The following is a 25,994-nucleotide window of genomic DNA, read 5'->3' on the forward strand; positions in this document are numbered from 1 at the left end:
AGCATGCTTTAGTATGCTTTCTGAGATTCGGAATGTCTTAGAAAAGTCAAACTAAATAGAACATTAGCTAAAACAGGTTTAGGAAGTAAACCTTGGAGAAGCCTACCTTAAAAATCTTGGAAACATTTCTTACTTTAGGTACCTGACTATAAGTAGGAATGTGCTTATTTGATCATTACATCCAAAAACTGACTTTGGAAAGGTGATGTGAAAGCTTATTCCCCTGCCTAACTTTTACTTCTGCATGTTTAAGTTGGCAAAGAAGATTTTAAAATGAACAGCTTAAGTTTGCATTATAACAACCCACACTTCTCTTCTAAAGGTTTTTCCAAACTGATTAGTTTTAAGTTTTCTCTACTATTGTTTCAACAGCAGCCATTAGACTACAAAAAAGAGAAAAACAGTACTCCCCCGCTTCCTGTTAAGAAACAGCTCACTTTTGCTCTCTCACAAATATCACCTAGCCTGCAAGCATTCTGCTACTCTATTTTGACTATTTCCAGCTGAGCTTATTATTATTAGATCCAGCCTGTTTCTCTCCATAATGTCCTTCCTTTTGTTCCATTCATATATTTTGTTTTGATTATAAGCTATATTATATTACTACTTATATCTGTTATGAGAGACATATGGCTAAAGATAAGGAATAAAAACCCTATCAATAAATAAAAATGGGTAAATGCATTCCTCTAGGTTTCCTTAAAATAACATATTTGTAAAGTCCTTTATCATTCTCATTAACACTGCCTGTTCTCCAAAAGTGCAGGATGGATGAATCAGAATGTTTATCTAGCTACACCAGAAAATAATAACAAGAAGTCAACTAGCTTGCAATTTTGTTAACACAGATTTCACAGTACAGTGATCCCCCGCTCGTTGCGAGGGTTCCGTTCCAGGACCCCCCGCAACGAGCGGGTTTTCGCGAAGTAGCCCTGCGGAAGTAAAAACACCATCTGCGCATGTGCAGATGGTGTTTTTACTCCCACAGCGCTAGCGAGGAGCCGAAGATTGGGGGCGGCGCGGCTGTTTTAAAATGTCGCCGCCGGCATGGGGGGCTTCCTAGCAGCCCCCCAAACCCGGGTTGGGGGTCCAGGGGGTGCTGGCAAGCCCCCCATGCCGGCGGCGACATTTTAAAACAGCCGCGCCACCCCCAATCTTCGGCTCCTCGCTAGCGGGCAGGCAGGTGGCGGACAAGCCGTTCGCTGGCGCTGGCTCTCACCGCTTTCGAGCTGAGTCCCGGAGCGAATTCGCTCCGGGACTCAGCTCAAAAGCGCCGACAGCCAGCGCCAGCGAACGGCTTCTCCGCGCTGGCTGTCGCCGCTTTCGAGCTGAGTCCCGGAGCGAATTCGCTCCGGGACTCAGCTCGAAAGCGCCGACAGCCAGCGCCAGCGAACGGCTTCTCCGCGCTGGCTGTCGCCGCTTTCGAGCTGAGTCCCGGAGCGAATTCGCTTCAGGACTCAGCTCGAAAGCGGCGAGAATGAACGGCGTGGGCGGGCGAAGGGCGGGCGGCAGCGAGGAGTTTGCGTGGGCGGTGGGGAAACTCCTTGCTGATGCCCGCTGCTCGCCCTCCCGCCAGCAAGAGGGGGAAGACCCAGGGAAGCCGCCCAGCAGCTGATCTGCCAGGCGCCATCTACGCATGCGTGCCCATAGAAAAAAAGGGCACACATGCGCAGATGGTGTTTTGACTTCCGGGTTGAAAAATCGCAAATTACCCTGTTCGCAATGGTCGGGGACGCAATAACCGGGGTATTACTGTATAACTTATGTTACAACACAAAATGCTGAAAAAGATGTCTATTCAGAGTTTATTTGTGTTAGAAACATCACAATTAAAATAAGGCTCACTATATGACATACAAAATACAAGATTATTCAGATTATATATATACTACTCAAAAAAATAAAGGGAACGCTCAAATAACACACCCTAGATCTGATTGAATGAAATATTCTCATTGAATGCTTTGTTCTGTACAAAATTGAATGTGCACAACAGTATGTGAAATTGATTGTCAATCAGTGTTGCTTCCTAAGTGAACAGTTTGATTTCACAGAAGTTTGATTTACTTGGAGTTATATTGTGTTGTTTAAGTGTTCCCTTTATTTTTCTGAGCAATGTATGTATGTATGTATGTATGTATGTATGTATGTATCTATGGATGTATGTATCTATGGATGTATGTATCTATGGATGTGTGGATATGTATATTATATGTATATGTATATGTATATACTCATTTATCACCAAGATCTTCATAATACCAAAGTACAAAGGAACTAAAGTTATACTCTCAATCCCAGTACTCAGTTTTTAAATTTACACACATTTTGTTAGAAATGAAGGGCAGAATTTTTCTAGGAGCTTAACAACACTATTAAATTCTGGCAAATCAAACCAATGGCTTTTAGCAAATAAAAAGCAACTAGCAGCAGAAAACTCGCCATAAGTAGACAAAATGAATCACAGAAAAAACTACACCAAGCTAAAATGAAAATGCTAGGAAATTACTGGAAGCTTGAAATTCGGACAAATCAGCCATCAATAGATATACAAATAAACTGTATTTACACACATCCAATCACATCCAATAAAGCAGCTATAAAGAAAATAAAAAGACCAGAACACATTGTCTTCAGCAGCCAGCACTGATTAAGCAAGGATTATCACCAGACAAACAATCAAGGAGAAAAATATACTTATTCAAGGAATGACCAAGGGGAAAACCGCACCCCCACCAAACTTGGCAAGACAAGCTTCCATGTAGGCAGCAAACCTTACACTTACACCGAGGATATAAGTTAGTAGGGCAATGAAATGTCTGCAAGCAAATAATGAAGTTCAGCGAGCACCAAGGACTCAAAACTATTTATTGCAATATAATATTGATTGATTTGATTTGATTTGTATGGCGCCCCTCTCCGCAGACTTGGGGCGGCTCACAACAACAATAAAACAACATATGACAAATCTAATATTTAAGTAACTAAAAACCCCTTATTAAAAAGCAAAACATACACACAAACATACTATGCATAAATTGTATAGACCTGGGGGGAGGGGATATCTCAATTCCCCCATGCCCGACGACAGAGGTAGGTTTTAAGAAGTTTACGAAAGGCAAGGAGGGTGCGGGCAATTCTTATTTCTGGGGGGAGCTGGTTCCAGAGGTTTGGGGCCACCACAGAGAAGACTCTTCCCCTGGGTCCCGCCAAATGACATTTGTTACTTACCCCAATTCTGTCTCCAAAAAAATTCTAATGCCTTCTGTGTTGCAAGATGTTTTTTAACTGAATAATGAATTCTCTGTATTAGCATATTGGAAAATCCAGCACGTTTTAGAAGATAAGCCATAGTTGGTGAATGTCCAAATGGATCAACTGCCCAGCCAGATTTTGGCTTTACTCCTAATAAAAAGAATGTGTGTTGAAAGCAACATAATGCCAGACTATATAAACACACAACATTTATTCTTACACATTAACAAGGGATTCCCAATATTTGGGGCTGGTGCACAAATTGGAATAGTTGACATATATAGTCAATTCTAAAGCAAACAAAAAATCCTAAAAGATAAATTGTTGCCTCTTAGAAAGCTTTGTTTCTTTTTCAGTGGAGCAGGAAATATGATTACATGGATAAGGAAGAAACTGTCTGGAGAACCCAAGTATGAAGTAAAGGTGCTATACAACCACACACACACCAAATGTAAAATTACATTTTTTCTACAAACACAAATTATTAAATTTCCAAGAAATTAGACACACTGAAAACTGCAGGCATACAAAATGAATGTTACCTATCTTGATTTCCTACCATTTATATTTTTAAAGAATAAAAATAAGTGCAGTCTTTTAATCTGCAGCAGGGCAGCCTTTTATTTTTTTAAAAATGCAGTAATAAAACATTAGGAGGATAAGAGTCCCTACAGGACAGCCTGTGAACATGGCGGGCTCCAAATTTCAAAACTACTCTCTTCTCAACTTGAATAATCAACAACAGACAGAAAAAATAGCACTAAAAACTCAAGAGCCGAGGTGACACAATGGGTAGAGTGCAGTACTGCAGGCCACTAAAGCTGATTGCTAGATCTGCAGGTCAGCAGTTCAAAACTCATCACTGGCTCAAGGTTGACTCAGCCTTCCATCCTTCCAAGGTGAGTAAAATGAGGACCCGGATTGTGGGGACGATATGCTGGCTCTGTTAAAAAGGTGCTATTGCTAACATTTTGTAAGCCACCCTGAATCTAAGGAGAAGGGCGGCATAAAAATCAAATAAATTAAATAAATAAATAAATATATTACTATACTAATTCAGAAGCCACAGTGAACTTACTGCAATAACGTTTAGGCAAAGAGTTCTCCAAGTGTTTTTACTGACATCTGTTTCTACTATAAACCCAATTAAGCATATTACATACATTTTGGCAATTGTGGTTTGACAATTTATAAAGGAAAATAATTGATTCATTCATTGCTTAAACCTCTGTAGTCAAATGGAAGAGCTGGCAAAATTCACAAGACAAAAATTAAGTGGACCTACCTATAGCTTTCTCTAGCCACTGGTGTCCTTCTATCATTTGGTCAATTAAAGCAAAATAATGAGAAGAAGCTTCATCAGGCATGACCCAACCTCCTGTTACAATTTCAAATTGGCCATCTTCTATTAACCTGAAATATATGTTTACATTTTAAAATCATCTGTAATATTGCTTGTTTATAAATAATAATTCAACCAGTCAACCAGTCATCTTTAAATACTGATAGCAAGTATTTCATTTCTCAAAAAAGAAAAGAAAAGAAAAGAACTTGTATCATCTTTATTAGAAAAATGTATGACCCCTAATTTTACAATATGGTAAAGATTATGTAAAGTTGAGAGAAGAATTAAAGTATCCTCTAAGAATAATTCTGCAGTGTTAAAATTGGGTTTGGGGGTGAATTTAGTCACTGGCTCACCTCTTCAATATCTAACTTAAGTTTCTTTTTAAGAAACTAGGAAACATGATTGCATGGATCAGAAAATACTGATAGATACATCTGTACATGCAGGTGTAGACTGACATTTATTGATGACATGAGATGCAAAGACTACAACTGAATCAATTAGATCTTGTGGTAAGTCTATTATAGTTCCTTTATCTTGTTTCATTTTCCCCCTCTATTCTTTCCTTTTTATTCCACTGACTTGGAATTAAAATGATGTGAGTTACCAACAATACAGAAATGTGGATTTAGTTATCATACTATGTCTGTTGGGAGAAACTTGCTTGCTTTATTAAAAGTCTAGATTAAGTGAATATTAATAATGGAATTTCAGTAGACAGCCAAATTATTTCATTGAAACTTTATTTTGAACTGAACCAGCATCACTATTTTTATAAGAGAAATGACATTGGCTATAACTAACATTTCTATTCCAAAGTGTTCACTTATGAAGCTTGGTAATTTAATCATAACATTAAAAAGAAATGAAACTAAATTGTGCTTTACGAAATAAAGGCCAAGTCTAGTTATGTATTAGAACAGTGTAATTTACAAACCTATATATAAATGGGTCACAATGACAATGAATACTGATGTGGGTTGTTTTTTTTACTAGGGTGTATAATAGGATGAAAGAAAATATATACACGCAATATTAAAATATCCCGACCTTTTTACAGCATCCTTCTTCTGACTATCTATTCCATCCCACCACTTCGAAAAATAAGAGATTTCAGACCACATAAATTTCCTTCCTTTATCTTCTTGAAGTTTAAGAACCATGTTATTGAGAATGTGTTGTGTCTGATCTCTGAAGTAGTCATCAAATGTCTTCAGCCAACCTATTAAATATAATAGCACATGCTGAACAAATTAAACTGAATACATGGTAATAATATCAGGGTTTCCCAAAAAGAACCATCACTGCTGTTTGCATAACAAAAATATAATCCTGACTAAAAAAACTAGACATTAACAAAAAGTAGACTGTGACCGCCTTGCAAACCTGAACTGAATATAGATTTTGAAGTATAGCGATAAGAACACCTCTACTTACGAACTTTTCTAGATAAGAACCGGGTGTTCAAGATTTTTTTGGTTCTTCTAAGGATCCATTTTCCATTTACAAACCCGAGCCTCCGAAACTGTAACTAGAAAAGACAGGGAAAAGCCTCCATGGGGCCCTTCTAGGAATCTCCTGGGAGGAAACAGGGCCTCCCCCCTTCCTGTGGTTTCCCCAATCACACGCATTATTTGCTTTTCCTATGGGAAAAATTGCTTCTTCTTACAAACTTTTCTACTTAAGAACCTGGCCACGGAATGAAATAAGGAATCTCTAGGAATCTCCTGGGAGGAAACAGGGCCTTCACCCTCCCTGTGTTTCCCCAATTGCACGCTTTATTTGCTTTTACATTGATTCCTATAGGAAAAATTGCTTCTTACAAAATTTTCTATTTAAGAACCTGGTCATGGAACAAATTCAGTTCGTAAGTAGAGATACTACTGTATATCTATATTTAAAATAACTTGGAAACATTTTGAAATCATAAACTATGGTAATAATGGTAATATCTTATTGAGGAAGTCAACTGCTTTAAAAGTTTAAAGCAGAAGAAAGTATTAATTTTTATTTAATACTAACAAAAAGTACCAAGGGGGTTCACTTCAGTTCAACTGCCATTTGTTATTAACAACTTACGCAATAAAAGTGTGCCTATGTTGGATTTGTTTCATTACTCCAGCCATATCAGTAAGAGGAAGTAATAAACTATTTTCTCAGCAAATACATGCAGATTTTTTTATTTTCTTAGTGCTCTTAACACTTTCTTAGAAATCTGAGAGCAAAACAGTAGCCACTAAGAGATCAAATCACCCTGTTATTGCTGCACACAATGAAGGCAAAAAACCCTCCACAAAGTCAATGCAAATGGAAACAAATGTTATATAAAAATCAATAAAAAACCTAAATGTAATTTCAGTGGTGAAATTTAATTTAATTAAGTCTTTGAAGTTTTATTCACTTGTACTAAAATGAAAATTATTTTCTTACGCTAGAAACTAAGTAGAAACATAGAAACACAATTTAACATAAAGAGGAATATAAAATACTAATCTGGAAAGAATGAGATGTATGCGCAAAATTAAGAACTGAATTAAAATAAATTGATATAAAAGATGTTGGTTTCTTTTCACAGCTTACAATGATATTTATGACTATTATATCTATCTGAATTGTACAATAATATTCTATTACACACACAAAATAATGGTTGATTTTTTAAAAATACAGTACAAACATTTTTCTTTTTTTATATATATAGGGACTAGAAATGTCAGGTAACCATTGTATTGAAAAAATAACTAAAAATAAATGTCAAATATCTGTCAGAATTTCTGGAACAAGAATTAGTAAAGCAAAGCAGAACAAAATGAAATAAATGTTATGTCTTGCCAATCCACTGCTACTCAGCTTTTATTTAATATGCCCTCTTTTGGTCAAGTTAACCACTAAAGGCAAACATAAAAGGAAGTAGAAAAGCATTAGGAACTATTGTGTATAGGTCCTGAAAATCATGTCAGCTGTTGGCATTAAAGTCTTGAATTATGGATACAGTGACCATATGACCTCTTTATTTCCAAAAGCTGCCCTTTAGATTTATATAATTTACTTATTTATTTTCTTGGTTTTACTATTGAAATTTCCTTTGTAAAACAAAGTTATTTTATCCTTATGAACCTCTCTCAAATTTGCTCCCTTTCAGATTTTGTCATTTATTTTTTCCATTAAAATATAGTTGCTGTAATTATGCAAGACTCAGACCACAGATTTAAATTTCCACAGATATCCCATGATTCTAAATGCATTTATTAAATGCAAGGATCTAGTTGTATAGTAATGAGAGTGCAATAACCATTATTAATTTGGTAAGTGTTGGCATCTATAATTTAACATTTGAATTATTTTTTCAAATAACTTAAATCTTTATATAACAAGCTATTTGAAATATGGAATTGGGTTTAACTAATATGGCATAACTCTTAATGCAATGTGCAAACAAGCTATTGTATTATGTGAGCTCATTTAAATAAGATCGAAAGACCTAGAATGTTTATGTGAATACAGTAGTCTGAATCTTCTTAAGGCTTACGATATTGCAGAGTATTCTTTTTAGAACAGTGTTTCCCAACCTTGGCAACTTGAAGATATCTGGACTTCAACTCCCAGAAGTCCCCAGCCAGCATTTTCTAGCTGGGGATTTCTGGGAGTTGAAGTCCAAATATCTTCAAGTTACCAAGGTTGGGAAGCACTGTTTTAGAATACTATTATTCCTTAATAGAAAAAAGCAATGCAATGTGCCACCAAGGCATCTCCAGATGTTGTGTGGTTTATACTCTTGGTTCTTTTAAAAAGCATACAATAGTGACAAAAGCTCTCAGGTACTGTAAACCTTGGCAAAGATCTAACAATCTGGGAAAGTATTACGCAGAGGTAGTATTTAGCCAGTTCGGAGACCTGTCAAATACCACCCCATCCACTTGCTTGCCCAACCCATCTGCTCACCCCACCCACCCTACTCTGCCCCACCTTATATATCTTGCCTTTGCCACGTGGCCCAACTAATCTTTGTGCCCCGCCTTTGCACATCGCCTGCTCTATACACCAAACGTAAAAATGCTGCCCGTTTTCCCTGGGTCAGGGCCCAGGGATGCACCATTCCCTGGCTCTGGCCTTGCTCCAGAGCCTCTGACCACTCACTGTTTGCCTCGGCTGGGAGTCCAAACCATCCCCACACAGCCCTTTGGCCTAGTATGGCAGGCCAAACAAAGGCCGGGGTGGCAGTAGCATGCAGATGGAGGCCTGGGACAAGGCCGGAGCCAAGGCAAACAGCAAGCAGGCGGAGGCTCCAGGGCCTTGTCCCAGGCCTCCATCTGCATGCTACTGCCACCCCGGCCTTTGTTTGGCCTGCCACACTAGGCCAAAGGGCTGTGTGGGGATGGTTTGGGAGCAGGGAGAACCAAAGCAGTTTGGGAATGGACCAGACAGTTCTTCTTACCTGTAAGAAGTCCCATCTGGAAAGCGCTGCAGCAGATATCTTGCAGCTGCTTCTTCCATCTCTTACTAGCCTTGATTGCTTGCACTCCATCTCTGCTCTCCAGGGCAGCAGTTGCTTCTCTCTGCTGCTGCTCAGGCTGGGACAGCATCTTGTGCAATTCAGCAGCTGTGAGCTGCTGCTTTCCCCTAAGTTGTAAGCCGCCCTGAGTCTAAGGAGAAGGGTGGCATAAAAACAATGGAATAAATAAATAAGTCCCACCAGGAAAGGGCTGAGGCTAAGAGAAACAGCATTCAACATGGGTGCTGCTCCTCTATACGGCAGTGATTTCCGGATGGAACTTAAGAGGAAAATGCTGCTAGATGTTCACAGCTGCTAAATTGCACAAGACGCTCTCCCAGCAGTGGGGGGAGAAGCAGCCACTGCCCCAGAGAGCAGTGATGGAGGGGATCAGGCCTTGAAAGGCTGTTTGGTCGAGCCTTGCCATGTGGTGGAAGCCATGCATGCCTGAAGCTGTGTGGAAGGTATGTGTGTACATGTACCCGTATACATTTTTAGTGAACTGGTGATGGGATTATTTGAAACCCACCACTGGCATTATGCTATTGTCAGCCAGTTGCAGGGGGGCCCTTTTGCCATCATTTTTGGAGTCTTGACAGGAGGAGATCATGTAGTCTGGCATATTTTCTTTTTCTCCTGCAATTTTCTTAATATTTACTCAAAATGAAAGAAACCCTTTTTGGCATTCACCCTTATTTGAGTCTATTGTCAGCAAACCCTGTATTTACTGGCTACTGCCTTGCAGCCAGTGCCAGCAGAACCATATCGTGCGATCCCTTTATACTGAACTGTAAAATCCTATCCAGAGTTTATTGGTGGTAGGCTGAAAGATTAAGGCAAATAGAAATTGTTGTGAATGCTGTAATAACAGTTTAGTATATCAGTGGTCTCTCATTTGTGCTCATTTGGTTATTTATGTACAATCTGTACTGAAATCTAGCCAGCTACAGTGATTACCTACCTGATTCTGTAACATATAAAGTATTTTTAGTAGCAGTGAAATCAAAGAAAATACATTAATAAAAAAGAACTATTTAATGATAAAGCATTATTTTTCATGGAGCTGAGGACACAAATATGTTTGCCCCAAGCATATTTTGAAGCTTTCTGAAATGTTACCTGGATCATTATGTGAGTGAGGTACAACAAAAACTTGAAGAGGCTTATCATCCCACTCATGTTCATCATAAGTGATGTCAAACCCTTGCTTCCAAACTCCACCATCTGGATTATCAAAAGGAAGAATGTCATAGACTTTCAGCATCTAAAATGCATAAAAAGAATAATCATGATATATAAAACTAAGAGGTTGGTGCACATAGTTCTGCAAGTATGGTTATGGCTATCAATTTACTATTAAACAAAGTTCAAACAAATCATTGATGTCAGTTGATCTGGAGATAAAAGGCAATGGACTAGGAACCATGAGTTCCAGTCTTGCCTTAGGCGTAAAGCTGACTAAGTAACTTTGAGTCAGTCACTCTCCCTCAGGCCTAGGAAGCAAGCAAGGGCACACCACACAATTATCTGGGCAGTTGTGCCAACAAAGACCTTAAGGCATGGATGGATAAATAAACAAACAAATAAATAAACAAAGCTCCTCGTTCCAGAATTCTGTTTGAAAACTACATTCAACGAATACTTTTCCTAGATTTTTATATAAACATGATTTGTCTAGATATCATAAACTGAATATTGTACTTATATGATTGGCCATAGTAAAAGTATGCCATTCATCCATCTTTTATAAACATACACATATTTTATATCCAACATTCCTAGTGTTTCACTAATTCTTCCAACAACCATTAAAATAGAGCCGGGGTGGCGCAGCAGGTAGAGTGCTGTATTGCAGCCCACTGAAGCTGACTGTAGATCTGTAGGTCAGCGGTTCAAATCTCATCACCGGCTCAAGGTTGACTCAGCCTTCCATCCTTCCGAAGTGGGTAAAATGAGGACCAGGATTGCGGGGGCAATATGCTGGCTCTGTTAAAAAGTGCTATTGCTAACATGTTGTAAGCCGCCCTGAATCTAAGGAGAAGGGCGGCATAAAAATTGAAAAAATAAATAAATAAATAAATAAAATACACAAATACACATATTTATTTTGTGCATATAAAAATATTCAAGTATCACTTAATGTCACACTAATGATCATGAATAAATAATATTCATTGCATTAATGCTTGGGTTCTTAAAACTGCATTAGTGTCCCATAGCAGTGATGGCACACTTTTTTCGGCTCCGGTGCCAAAAGGGTGCGCTTGCCCAGATCCATAATATCTGGTCTATCTGTCCACATGCGTACAACCCTCTCTGCTGCCCGTGCATGCACACAACCTTCACACTGGCGCCCTGCATGCACAGGCCTCACTGAAGTCTCCAGACTACTGATAGGCCCATTGGGCTGTTTTTCGCGGTCCCCAGGGTTCAGAAGTCTCCTGAAGCCTGGGGAGAGCAAAAAATGGCCCAATGGGCCAACCAGATATTCAGAAAGAAATTTCCAATAGGGCTGCAGGGCCATTTTTTGCCATCCCCAGGGTTCAGGGAAGGGGCTTCGGTAACATTTTCTCTATAAGATGCATAGACATTTCCACCCACTTTTGAGAGGGGTCATCTTATACACTGAAAAATACAGTAAATCTCACAATGAGAGAAAGTTGGAATTCCCCCAATATTCTGAATCATAGCTGGCCAGGAATTTAAGGAATGTTAGTCCCAATAGTATAAGGAAGAAGCTATTATGTTCCTCGGAATCCTTGGAGAGGGGCGGCATATAAATCCAATAAACTTACATTTAAACTTCCCTTTAATAATGAAAGTTGTAGCACTGTCATCTACATACATTTCAGAAGTTGATGACACTGCAATGAACTGCAATCCCAGTAAAGCAAATCATACAAATGCATATCCAAATAAATCATTCTAGGAAATGCCTAATTATTTTAATTTGTGTAATCACAGCTGCTAAATATATATATTCAGAAATTATCCTGATACAAGGCCTGGCATTTCAATAAATTTGATTTGAATGTATTTAAATGACTGTTCCTACAAAAGCTTTGAATGATATGAAATACTAGCCAACATATAGAACATGGCTGCCTAACATGAGGCTCCTGGGTGATGTGCAGCCATTAGAATACCTTTGGCCACAAATTTCATTTGTAATATCTGCAGTTCATACTTCCAAAAGTATGAGAAACTATGTCACAAGAGAACAGAATAGAAAGTGTATTGTAAACCCTCAAACAGACAATTCAAGAAATAAAATTTAAAGTTTTATTTATTTATTATTTATTATTTAGATTTGTATGCCGCCCCTCTCCGCAGACTCAGGGCGGCTCACAACAAAATAAAACAATTCATGACAAATCTAAATTATAGTTTAAAATATTTTAAAAAACCCATTTACTAAGCAAACATACATACAAACATACCATGCATAAATTGTATATGCCCGGGGGAGATGTCTCAGTTCCCCCATGCCTGACGACAAAGGTGGGTTTTAAGGAGCTTACGAAAGGCAAGGAGAGTAGGGGCAGTTCTAATCTCTGGGGGGAGTTGGTTCCAGAGAGTCGGGGCTGCCACAGAGAAGGCTCTTCCCCTGGGGCCCGCCAACCGACATTGTTTAGTTGACGGGACCCAGAGAAGGCCCAGTCTGTGGGACCTAATCGGTCGCTGGGATTCGTGCGGCAGAAGGCGGTCTCGGAGAAATCCAGGGGACAAATATCAAGAAAAACTTAGTCCCATTTTCTTCATACTATCCTCTCTACCCTCCTTGCAAATTGGCCTCTCAACAGTTAAGCTGTAAAACTCATGAATATTTTTTTAATTTTATTGAGCAAGTCATTGTCGGTAATTTATTGAGCTCCTCTAATATTGGAAAAAGATATGCAAAACACTAATTTGACTCATAACTGGATGTGCCATCTTGATCTCAGAACAACAAGGATCTAATAGTGGTGGATCCCAACCACTTATAGGAAAAATGTAAGAGGAAATTCTGGGAAAAAGAAAATATCAGACTTTCAGGAACCTGGAAGGAAGAAAACTAAGGGAATGATAGGATATATGGCCAGAAAAAACAGCTGTCAGAGATTAGTTTTGCACAACAATTTAAAATAAAAAGTCAAATTTCTGGCTATTAGCCTCTACTACTGCTTTATTTTCAAATATTCTCAAAAATATAAGCATTCCCACAATAAGTACAGATAGTCCTTGACTTAACACTGTTTAGTGTTAAGACACGAGTCGTCGGAGAGGGGCGGCATACAAATCTATTAAATTATTATTATTATTATTATTATTATTATTATTATTATTATTAGTGCCCATTCAAAGTTACAATGGTGCTGAAAAATGTGAATTACAACCGTTTTTCAGTTATAACCTTTACAGCATCTCCATGGTTACGTGATTAAAATTCAGATGCTATTTATGACTGTTGCTGGGTCCCAAGGTCATGTGATCATTGTTTGCGACCTTCTCGCTAGCAAATTTTAATGGGGCAACCAAATTCACTTAACAATTGTTATTAACTACTGAAGTAATTCATTTAACAACTGTAGCAAGAAAGGTTATACAATAGAGCAAAACTCACTTAACAAATGCTTCACTTAATAACAGAAGTGTTGAGCTCAATTGTGGTTGTAAATCAAGGACTACCTGTAATCCCTAAAACACGTCTTACTTTAATATTTGGCATCATAAACATCAATATAATAAAATTTGCAGATAGGAAGAAGGGGTTATTTTTAATTATAATCCACAATTTTTTAAAAATAATTCAGATCATTCAGACAAAAGCATTGTAAAAAAATTTCTATGAAATAGTCATTCTAACATTTACGTTGTGCTTAAATACAATTTCTCATTCACTAGAGATCAACTGTATCGAACAATAACAGTCACTCAATCTGAAATGAATGTCCCAAATTATAATTTTAAAAAAGGGGAAAAGTCATTAGCAAATCTACCCGGTTTATACATATATGCAAAAACTGCACATATTACAAATGAATACATTACTTTAAGTGCTGTCAAACTCTCGGCTCATGGGCTGAATGCATCACATGTTGGCCACACCCATGCCCAGTTTAGCAAAGAGGGGGAAAGTTCCAATATGTTGCCGTGATGATGTGAGTTTGATTTAAATCATATTTGCATATCATAGTACACTTTCATTAGCAATTGCGGTTATTTCATATCTGCGTGTATATTTGACCAATCTACTAGTCAATTATTTCATAGTTTAGGAATCCAACCATAACTATCTGAAAGGCTACACAAAAGTATATTTCTTTGGCAGAAGACTAAAAATATATGAAGGATAATAGCTAATATTCAACTGATTCTTACTTGAACATCTGACGCTTGACTTCCAATTTTTGAAGCAAACTGACAATCTCCAGGATCAATTGAAAGATATGCAGTGGCAACTGGCAATACTTCTGAAAAATTTCTTTGATTAAAGTTCAACACGTCTGGATTATGATGTCCATCTTTGACAGATTCACTCAAATTGATCACTGAATCTCTTATGTTTGAAATAATTTCATTGTTTTCCGCCAGCAACCGTTCCAAGTGGTCTATTTTCTCTTGCAGTATTGAAAGCTGACCCTGTTGAAAAATACATAATTAGACATACAAATATCTTAATAGTAGGAATATATTTATTTCCTCTTCCTGTTCTAAATATCATAGCAAAGACCTTGTAATTATCATCAAATCAGTGTAAGAAACTTTTTTTTAAGAAAAGAAACAGTATTCAAGATTCTTTTATTCTTTAATCAAATGAATTCGTGTAGGATTTAGAAATGTTCTGAAATAGCAAACAAATGTGATACTCATATTTTGCTGCAAACGTAAAAAAACCCCAACCACCCCTAATTTTCATTTTTCCAAATCCACAACGAATTCAAGAATCAGTTCTCAAATTATCCTACCATTAAAATAATTTATTCAAAATTATACTATTACAATAGCCTAGTGGGCTACAATAAGACATTATTTATTAAGATATGAATTAGTTACATTACAAAATATTGTTGGAAAAGAAAATCAAAAGGAATAATTAGCAACCTTTCAGGGAACCTTTTTTAGCTACAGAATTGCAGTCTAGATATGCAATCTGCTCAAAACATTTTATAGAGTAAGTGAACTACTTAATGTAGTTTGAAAAAAAAACCCAGATTAAGACAATTTTAGCTAGTGAGGGTTTAGCTATATTCTTATTTTTCCTGGAAGTAGATACACATTCCTTGTTGATTCACTGTATCTCCTCACAGTATTATTACTGTTACATGCATATTTTTGAAAGCGTAATCCCCTATCATAACAACCATACTGTTTTCCCTGCTGTGGCACCGGTTATATACAGGTAGCTCTACCTGCATAAAAGAATATTCTTTTCATTTCATTTAGTATATTTATTTGCAACTACAGGTTTTAGCAAGAATTATTAACAGATTAACAAAAACACAGACTTCTTATACTTTCTTCATTTGTAAAATAGACATATACAGTACACTATATTTCCTGTTCCTATCAAATAAATCAGTGGCCCCCAATCTTTGGGGCGTTAGGGAGAAAGGTATTTCCGTGGACCGGAGGAATGCCGGTTTTGCATGCTGTGTATATCCTACTGATAGTGTTTCGCTTGTTTGGGTGGCCTGACTGCTGGCATGCCATTGACCGGTGCCATTCCATGAACCAGGGTTGGGGACCCAATATGATATATAGAAATTCTGAGCAGCAGTATTGTTCTTTCAACAACAGTATGTTCATATAATGGTGTAGCGCAGGGGTCAGCAAACTGCAGCTCTGGAGCCACATGTGGCTCTTTCATCCCTCTGCTGTGGCTCCCTGTCGCTCAAAATGTGAGTCACAATCGCCAGTGTGTGATACCCACTAGCACGTGACTTATTGAGCTTTTCAACCCCTGGTAGTCCCACCATGGATAAATCCAAGAAAAGAAAAGTTTCAGAAGAAAACAGAAGATTTAATTCAATTACGTATGCTAGTTCTGTGGCCACTCAAGAAATAGTCAGGAAGGGAAAAAGCTTTGTGGCTCCCAGTGTTTCTTTTTCTATATGAAACGGGTCCAAATGGCTCCTTGAATGTTTAAAGTTACCAGCTCCTGGTGTAGAGATTAATATATTAGGCTAGAAACCAGAAAACCGCAAGTACTAATCTTACTTAGGCCCAAAGCCAGGCACACACATGCGTTTCCGCATGCGATTTCGTTACCTGCCCAGGTGCAATAGCAGAATTGCACTGGACTCCGCTAGCAGTCAGAGCCACGGGTACAAGCACATGTCACCGTTCCACCTTAGCAGCCCACCTCTGTGTGCTACCATTCACTAAACTGACTGGGATTTATTGAAATTGAAATCCAAAATATCTGGAGAAAAGGTTGGGGAAAGTAGCCTGTATTTAGAATATTTTCATGACTTATCAGCCACCATCTGAAGCAATTCTCCAATTTTATATGATTTCTAGTTTATCTTTATAATATCTGTTAAACATACTCGAAGTTTCTATTGAACTAAGCTTCCAATTTAGTGGATGGTTTTTAAGAAAGTACTATAATTCGTATATTTTAAAACCATATTTGAATCTTTAAAGATTGATAATATCAAAGGAAATTATGTACCATATTACAATGTTGAAGAAAAAGTTTAGAAAGTCATACATGTGAAGTATTGTTTTGTGCCCCCTAGTGGTATATTAAGCAAACTAGACAAAAAGATAAATTTTCAGTTCTATGTAATTCCTAGCTACTACCATAATTTATGAAAGTTATTACAAAAGGAATCCTCCACCTACCGTATTTCCCCAAATATAATACATGTCACCTTAATAAGGCCAATTAGGTTTTTCAGTGCATGCACTGAAAAAAGCCTCCCAAAAAAATAACCCCCCCCCCCCAACACTACTTTCTGGGGAAAGGGGAGGGACATGCCGGGAGCGACTGTTTTTGCATCAGGCACAATTGGCTGGGGGGGAGAGAGAGAGAGAGAGAGGCAGGTGCATGAGCATCCCATGGGATTGGCCCAGCGTTTTGAATTTGTTTGTTTGTTTGTTTGTTTGTTTGTTTGTTTATATGCCGCACCTCTCCGCAGACTCGGGGCGGCTCACAACAACAATAAAACAACGTATGACAAATCTAATATTTAAGTAACTAAAAACCCCTTATTAAAAAGCAAAACATACACACAAACATACCATGCAAAAATTGTATAGACCTGGGCAGAGGGGATATCTCAATTCCCCCATGCCTGACGACAGAGGTGGGTTTTAAGAAGTTTACGAAAGGCAAGGAGGGTGGGGGCAATTCCGATCTCTGGGGGGAGTTGGTTCCAGAGGGCCGGGGCCTCCACAGAGAAGGCTCTTCCCCTGGGTCCCGCCAAACGACATTATTTAGTTGATGGGAGCCAGAGAAGGCCCACTCTGTTGGACCTAACTGGTCGCTGGGATTCGTGCGGCAGAAGGCGGTCCCGGAGATAATCTGGCCCGGTGCCATGAAGGGCTTTATAGGTCATAACCAACACTTTGAATTGTGACCGGAAACTGATCGGCAACCAATGCAGGCTGCGGAGTGTTGGTGTGACATGGGCATATTTGGGAAAGCCCATGATTGCTCTCGCAGCTGCATTCTGCACGATCTGAAGTTTCCGAACATTTTTCAAAGGTAGCCCCATGTAGAGAGCATTAAGTAGTCGAGCCTCGAGGTGATGAGGGCATGAGTGACTGTGAGCAGTGACTCCTGATCCAGATAGGGCTGCAACTGGTGCACCAGGCGAACCTGGGCAAAGAACTCCTGCTTGCAAGGAGGCAGCAAGGCAGGGATTAAGGCTCGCCTGCTGTTCCTCGCAGGCAGGAGCCGGTTTCAAAATGCCACCAGAGGCAGAGCCCAGAGGATCCAAGCCAGTCTTGCAAAGTGTGCACGCACCCGCTTCTCTCTTGCTCTTTCTTCTCTCTCTCTGAGAAACATGATGGAGCTGCAAGTCCCAGGTAGGACATGCATCTTGCAGTCCGCCCCATCACATAGCTCCATAGCATCCCTCTGTGTTATGTCCACTGACTCTCACCTCCATCGCTTGAGCAAAGCGGGAAGGGGAAGAAACTCTCCTGGGCTGCCTGAGAAAAAGCACTTGCCTTTCTTCCTTCCTTCCTTCCTTCCCTCCCCCACTTTTTTGGCTGAGTGGGAGGGAAGAGTGCACGTAAGGCACAGCATCAAAATAAGGAACCTTTTGATTGCACACTGCACTCAAGAAATCTTTCTTCTAAACTCCACCAGAAATGAGTCTCCATGAGACTCATTGTGCCTGCGCAGCCTCTTGGAGCGAAAGGGGAGAGATATTTCTTGCATGCAGCATGTAGCAAAAAGGTTCCTTGTCCTGGTGCTGGTCTTATGTGCACTCTGCTCCCCCACCCACCCAAGAGCTTCTTCTACTTCTGCTTGGCGTGGATAGCTGAGGCATTGTAAATATTGCTGCTACCCTTACTGTTACCACCTACGGAGGCCCCGACTGGCCCTCTCCCCGCTGCAGGGAGGGAGGACAGGTTGTGGCCGGGACGGCCGAGCTGCATCTGTCAGGGCTGCCCTTGGTGTGGCTGCCCGGTGCCTCACTGCCGGGCATCTGGGAACAGTAAGTTGGGCCTTTGGTAGGAAGGAAGTGCAGGCAAAGGTCCTGCAAGGCTCTCGTCCCTAAGAAGAGTCCTCCAGTTCAATCACCATTCCATCTGGTGATTGCCAAAGCAGAGGGGCTTCCCAGGCATGCTGGCAGGCACTCTGCTCAGGTGGGGGGGACTGCAGAGAGATTGGAGCAGAGAGGAGCAGGGGGAAGGTGAGACCTCCAATGACCATCACCATAGAGCGGGAAACGCACTCGCAGAGCAGCCGCTGCCCTGGCTGGGGTTTGGAAGCAGCAGAGGCAGAGTTTGGGAGAGAGAAAGTAAGACTTCTGCTGCTTTCTTTGCATGCAGCCAAAAGCAGAAGTCTTTCTTTCTCTCTCCCAAACTCTGGCTCTGTGGCTTTCAAACCCCAGCCAGGGCAGCAGCTGCTCTGCAAGCTTGCTTCCCACTATGGCTAGAGCTGGAACTGGAACTAAATAGACCTGCTGAGAGATGCCATATTCCAGTAAGACCTACATTTCACAGCCTAGACTGCCTCCAGGATCCCAAAAAATAATAAAACAACCCACCCACCCACCCCCAGATAATGCCAAGGTCATATTTTGGAGATCAAAAAATTTAAGACCCTGTCTCATTTTCAGGGAAATATGGTATAAAATTAATATCTTGTAACTTTGTGCTTGATACCTGATCACCTAAAATTTTACAGCTTGTTAATATATTGTCAAAGAAAAAATCTGCTTAACTATTACAAAATCATGTATCAGCCATATGTCCCGTCCCCCCCAGCTTGGCAAAACACTAATCTTAACAGTTTAAAATGTTCAGTATACAAAACTATCTTAAATTAACACGACAAATTAAAACATACATTTTAAATGTGTGCCATATTTTTCAAGGTTTAGAATAGTAATTTCCCCTAATTGGGGTCAGTTCACTTCTGGTATATGCACTGATCTTGGCTTTACATCTTCAAGCCTGCTTCCATAAGCTAACCACCTTGAGAAGGTGTTACAGGCCCCTCATCAAGATGGCAGCAGTCTGGATTATTCAGCAATTGTGCCTGGATTGCTTTGAGACTACTCCTAAGGTTGTTTCTTTGTTCACTCTTTTCATCTTCTCATTTCTCCCTTAACTCTGTCACCATCTGCACCACATCCCAGCATTTGTAAAGAGATAGCTCAGTATTTCAATAAGAGCAGGACTATTACAGGAAATGTGAACACATCCTTCCTTCCACAGGCATTAATTCATTTTATAATTATTTTAAAGGACAGTATAATCAGTCATTTAAAATGCAAATGTAATATGGTTTCTGGCTGATACATTTGGACATACACACACAAACACACACACAAAAATATGTCACAGGGGTACATTGTTAGATCAGAGGAATTTCCAGAATTGGTTTGGCTGAAATTCAAGCACCGAGAATTAAATATGCTTTAATTCAAATCCTCATCAGATATAGTAAGTACAATTTTTTATTTTAAGTGTTGCCACAATCTTGCATCCATATATTTTTTTAGAGATAGGAACCTGTTTTCAAGTGAAAATACCCCCTAACATTGAAAAAGTTGAATAATAGCAACTCTTAGAAGTAAGACTTGTTTGAACAAGAATTCCATTAAAAAGGGCACTGAGTCCAGATCACAAGAAGTAAATGTTCCACTCAATTCTGCCCTGATCAGATCTTATTTGGAATACTGCCACTGGTTTTAGGCATCAGATACCAAAAGGTATAGTGACAAACTGAATCTTTTAAAAACATTGGAATAGAGAAGAAACTAGTAAATTAGGTAATTATAGCAGTTATAGATATAAAAAAATAAAGTGACAATGTAATATTCCATTCAGATGACAAAGTAGAATGTATTCAATAGTGAACATTATTTAAATTGGCTTCACTTTTATAAGATTAACTAAGACTTTAAAAAATTGTAATAAATGTATTTCAAATCCCACTAAAATTCTAAGTATTTCAAGATACAGATATTTCACAATAGAGAACAGTCACTTTTTAACAGTATGAAAAGTTATTCGAGTTAAATGTCACCCTTACAAAAAACTATTTCCCCCCCCTTTTAAAAAAAAACTTGTGTATCATCCTTCAAAGTAAAACTATCTATATCAACATGACCTGTGTGCTTCTGTTCCTAATGAAATTCACTGCATTTATAATTTGTTAGCTTACAACCCAGGCAACATCAAGACATCTACCCTGTTTATTGTCTGTGAATGCAAGCTGGAATTCTGCCCTGATCTACTGCTCTGAATCAGATTGTGCCTCCAGGCAAGTTTACAGCTTGCATGCAACCTAAGCCATTGTGAGGCCTGTGTCAGGGAGATAACTGAAATCTACAGCTGCACAGTTCTGCCAAATAGAGATTCCTGGAAGGTTTGTTTATATCCATTTCTCAGCAAGCTTAAGCATCTGCCTATCATATTATCCACAGGCAAACACTAAGCTAGAAATTTTAGCTTCTTTTTATTGCTCTGGCTGTACTTAATGTTTTCTTGCTTTAAGCAATCATAATGCTAACTTGTGGGTTAAGTAAGCCAACAACGTTCCAATTCTAGCTAAACACTGCATATAAATACTTTTATTTGGCCCAGCACTCAATTATCTGAGATAAATAATAATGGACAAGAAAGGGGAACATGCAGACTTCAGTAACCTAACTGGTTCTTTTAACTGAAAATGCTCTCTCTCATAGGAAGAATTTCCTATTACTCTCTCAACAGATGGCAGCATTTATTGGTGTTACAATGTTGTAGGGTAGAATTAGTCAAAGTTGTAAAGCTGTTAACAGTAAAGAGATACTTATCATTTCCAGTCTATCAAGTAACAGGTCTTTCAAAATAGAAGACACTGCCCACAACAAAATCACCTGAATCTTTTTGTTTCCAAACTAATTTTTACAGAACTTCAGTCCCCATGTAAACTGTTGCAAAAATACAATAAGACGAACTTTCTAAAACATTATTATTAAGCACAAAACACCATGAAACGTACAGGTTTATAGCTCACATATTCAACTTATTTTAAAATCGCTGTGTTACATAAATGAGTACATACGTTTCGACAGTACTACCCTATCTTTTTAATGAATACGCTTTATTAAATGTTATTCTGCTTTCTTTGAATTTAATATATTTAATTTGTTTTTATGTAAACCACTTTGGCATGCTTCAACACAGGAAGCAATACATATGAACTAAATTGCTTTTTTTTTTTACTTTTAAAAGAAAGATCCCTTTACAACATCTCATGGACCAGTACTGGTCTGAGGTCTATCAGAAACCGTGCTGCGCAAGCAGCAGGTGAGCAAGCAAAGCTTCATCTGTGAATGCACAGGGTCTAAATAGCATGCAAAATCATTCTCCTCCCCTGTCCCATCCCTGTCCATGGAAGACCATTTTTCTTCCTAAACCAGTCCCTGGTGCCAGAAAGATTGGGAGGGGTGTGTGCTTTACATCACAACATGAAAGCCCACTGAGTGACTTTGGGACAGTCACTCTCTTTCAGTTCAATTCACTTCACAGGATTGTTGTGAGAAAAATAAGAGGGGAAAAAGTCTTAATCACCATGCGTTATTTATAAAAGATTTTTTTTAAAAAAAAATCTAAAAATAAACCTTAAAAGGTAGGAACTTGGAATTTTAGAACCACAAAATTAGGCAGGACCATAAATCTTTCTCTGTATAATACATTTTGTAATACATATACAGTTTGCTAAATAGTCCAGAGCAGAGATCTTCAAACGTGGCGACTTTAAGATTTGTGGAGTTCAAGTCCTAGAATTCTCCAGCCAGCATAGCTGTCCACAAATCTTAAAGTTGGCATGTTTGGGGACCCCTGGTCCAGAGTCTGGCAGTTCTAAATAATATTTTAAGTGTAGCAGATGTTGTCAGCCTTGGTTCAAAAACAAGCAAAGTTAGCATTACTTTTTTTTTTAAATGTAGAAACTCAATGCTATAAATTACCACCTCAATGCCGGATACAACTCTATTTTCATTCACAGAACAAAACGGCTATAGAAGCCATTAAACTTTCATACTTTGTTAACTTCTAGGCTACAAATTAATTATCAGAGTGATAGAGTATTTCAAACTCTCTACTTTCACTTAACTCCTGAGTTCAGATCTAGTGCTGGGCCAATCTTCCACTTACCAACTATCACACAGGCTGTCCAAAGAATTTCAGGCCCTCAAAGGGTCTTAAAACTACAGTTGTGTGATAAATAAACACAACTGGCTGGGTTTATCCATTAAACCCATTAATCTAGATATTATACCATGCCATAAAAGAATGTAGCCTTTTTGTTGGAAAGGGGATGTTACTCCATTATCCACAAATTAAAGTAAGAATGTAAAAGAAAAGAAAAAACCCAGCAGTTTATACTCCAGTGGTGAAACTAAATTTAACAAACTTAACACTTCCTCCACAAGTTTCCTCTCAAAGTCACGGGAGGAAAGAGCACCTGATAAAACAGCTGACATATTTTGAGAGCCAACATCCTATCCTCCTCTACATTTCAGAAAGTGAACACAAGAACAAGGGGGCACAATCTGAGGTTAGCTGGGGGGGAAGATCAGAAGCAAAGTGAGAAAATATCATTTTACTGAAAGAGTAATAGATGCTTGGAACAAACTTTCAGCAGATGTGGTTGGTAAATCCACAGTAAATGAATTTAAACACGCCTGGAATAAACATATATCCATCATAAAATAAAATACAGGAAACAGTATAAGGGTAGACTAGATGGACCATGAAGTCTTTTTCTGCCCTCAATCATTTATGTTTCTACGTTTCCCCCCTTTTTTCCTACAGGGCACCAGAGTGACCCCTCTCGGGAAATCCCACCCCTAACTCTTCATCCATAGTCAACTCCTGGAGATGTACCAAAAGGCAGTGTCATTCATAGGCACACGGTGTGGGACTAGGGCAAGTATATTTCTTTAAAATCCGATTCTGGGACTTAGTTGGGACTCCAGCTCCTGTGAAGTCTATCCTGTACAACAGAGGTCTCCCAAACTTGACAACTTTAAGACTTATGGACTTCAACTCCCAGAATTCTCCAGCCAGCATAGCTGGCTGGAGAATTCTGGGAATTGAAGTCCACAAGTCTTAAAGTTGCCTAGTTTGGGGACCCCTGCTGTAACAACAACTAAGGTTGAACTTCCATTGAAAATCTACTAAAGAGAGAAGGGGCTGCTCGGTCGCTCTCCCCACAATTAAACCGAAACGGTCAAGATTCAGCTTAAGAAGGAAGCGTAAGCGTCTTTACAGCCCCCGCAAGCCCGCTTTTGATGGAAGGGCTTGAGGTTCACCGTTTCCCTTTCTCCTCGAGAGTCCCCAACCCCCTCGCACTTCCTTTCTGAAGACGTGCCTACTCCGCTTGAGTCATCCGCGCCACTTCCCCCCCCCCTTTAAACAGCCTGAAGGCTTTGCATTTTCTCCCCCCCCCCCCCTTTTCCCGAAAGCGTCCCGGCTTTGCCAGGCGAGTCTCCCTTTTCTATCCCAACAAAGCCGCCCCGCGCCGGCTCCCGTCCCCTCGGCTCACCTGAGGGAAGGAGCCTTCCCGGCGGTGGTTCTTGGGGTTGTCCAGGTGGCTCCGATCCAGCATCAGGTAGAGGGAGAAGATCACCACGCAGAAAATCGCGCTGCCGAAGATGGTGAACTGCCGGCTCAGCTTCATCGCCATCCTAAACCAGGCGGAAAACAAGCCCGAGAGATCAGCTCCAGGTCTCCTCCGGCGCGCACCAGCCCAACGTCAAAGACCGCTCCGAACAGTCAAGTTGTAGCCACGTTGGAGGGGAAAGTCCCGGCCCCGCTGCCTACCCGGCGGATAGCCGGAAGGAGGAAAGTTCCTCCCGGGCCCGGACAGTTGCAAAAGCGGGGCCGGGACCAAAGGGTCGCCCCGCAACCCGTCTCCGAATACCGGCGCCGTAACTCAGCTCAGCTCCCCAGTCCGAACGTCCAAACCTCGACCCCGAAAAGAGCCCCGTTGTAAAGTAATATCCGCCCGGGGATTGCCGGAAAGAGTGCGGACGCTACTGGCGTTCCGTCGGAGCGGATGGAGAGGGGCCCGGCAAGAGGGAAATCCGCCCGGGCTTGCGACAGACCGAAACCCCGGCCGCCAGCCCGGCCCCGCCAGCTTCCCTTCGCCTCTCTCCAGCAGGACTGGCTGCGAGAAGCGAGGAGCAGCGGCTCCGCGAACCCACAAGGCGGCGCGAGGAAGGGAACGAGGAGGAGTCTCGTCCCTCTCCTCCCCGCCCTCCCGTCGCGTAGCAACAACAGCAACCGTGGCGGCTATGACGGCAATCTCAGGCTGGAGCGCCGCGCGCTCTGCCCGATCCGGCGGCGTAGCTCCAAGCGAGGCGCTCGCCGGCGAGGCGCTCCAGGCAGGGAGGCCCGAGTGGCGAGCGCAGGCTCTGCCATTAAACCCCACCTCAGTCCCTCCAATACCGTTTAGCTGGAGCGGGGCGTGCGCGGAAGGCTATATTCCATTCGCTTTCCTAATACGCGCGCCGCTGCTTTGTCTGACGCGCTTTGTGTGTGTGTGTGTGTTTTGTGACTAGGACACGCGCCCACCGAGCTCGGGTTTGTGAGGTAGCGGGTCCCGCCGCGCTCGAGACGGCTGACATAGCGACACTTGAGGCATTTTCCTGCGGGCGGGCGGGAAAAAAAATCATCCAAGGAAATACAGTAAAGAGTTTTGCAAACGTTTCGGGGCCAGAGCCCTTTTTTTGTACACTGGGAAGGGGTCAACAGCTGCTGCGGCTGCAATTTCTATGTACAGTACTGTATACCTCTTTCTCCTCAACTGTTACTTCTTTCGAGTTTGCACGGCAGATGTGGGCGGCGCAGAAGCCCGGCATTTCTCTACTATTTTCAAGCTAGATAGAACAAGGTGCCCCCTTAACAGCCTGATGTTTCCGCCTACTCGCCCTTTTATCAAGCAAATTGGGGCGTTTTCTTTCTCATTTCCGTAGGTTAATAATAATAATAAAACAACACCCACCATTCTATGTTTGACAGGATGACACATTTGTCAGTGACTGCTCATAGCTAGAAGAAAAGGCCATACTTGTTCGTTCCAGCCCTGCTCTCCAAATTGTCTTAAAGTAATGTTTCTCAATTATTTTCTGTTACACCCTCCCTAGTAAGAAGTAAACATTTCACACACACCCCAACTCTCCATTGGGACGACTGTGTGCAATATTTGGCATGTTTTTGCTGAAAAAACCTCAA

General features: G+C 40.3%; 1 protein-coding gene across 1 annotated transcript in view; it reads right to left on the reverse strand.

Moving 5' to 3' along the window:
* Positions 1-24,926, reverse strand: part of MAN2A1 (mannosidase alpha class 2A member 1) — a 68,788-nt gene extending 43,862 nt beyond the window's left edge. Inside the window, exons 1-7 of the mRNA XM_070742943.1 lie at positions 24,582-24,926; positions 24,304-24,445; positions 14,457-14,717; positions 10,215-10,359; positions 5,654-5,825; positions 4,541-4,668; positions 3,232-3,405 (exon numbers count right to left, since the gene is read on the reverse strand). Of these exons, the coding sequence (XP_070599044.1) occupies positions 3,232-3,405; positions 4,541-4,668; positions 5,654-5,825; positions 10,215-10,359; positions 14,457-14,717; positions 24,304-24,444 (1,021 nt within the window). The 5' untranslated portion in view covers position 24,445; positions 24,582-24,926. The remainder of the gene's footprint in view (positions 1-3,231; positions 3,406-4,540; positions 4,669-5,653; positions 5,826-10,214; positions 10,360-14,456; positions 14,718-24,303; positions 24,446-24,581) is intronic.
* Positions 24,927-25,994: the final 1,068 nt, after the last annotated feature.

The sequence above is a fragment of the Erythrolamprus reginae genome, chromosome 2 (assembly GCF_031021105.1).
Source record: "Erythrolamprus reginae isolate rEryReg1 chromosome 2, rEryReg1.hap1, whole genome shotgun sequence".
Lineage (NCBI taxonomy): Eukaryota > Metazoa > Chordata > Lepidosauria > Squamata > Dipsadidae > Erythrolamprus > Erythrolamprus reginae.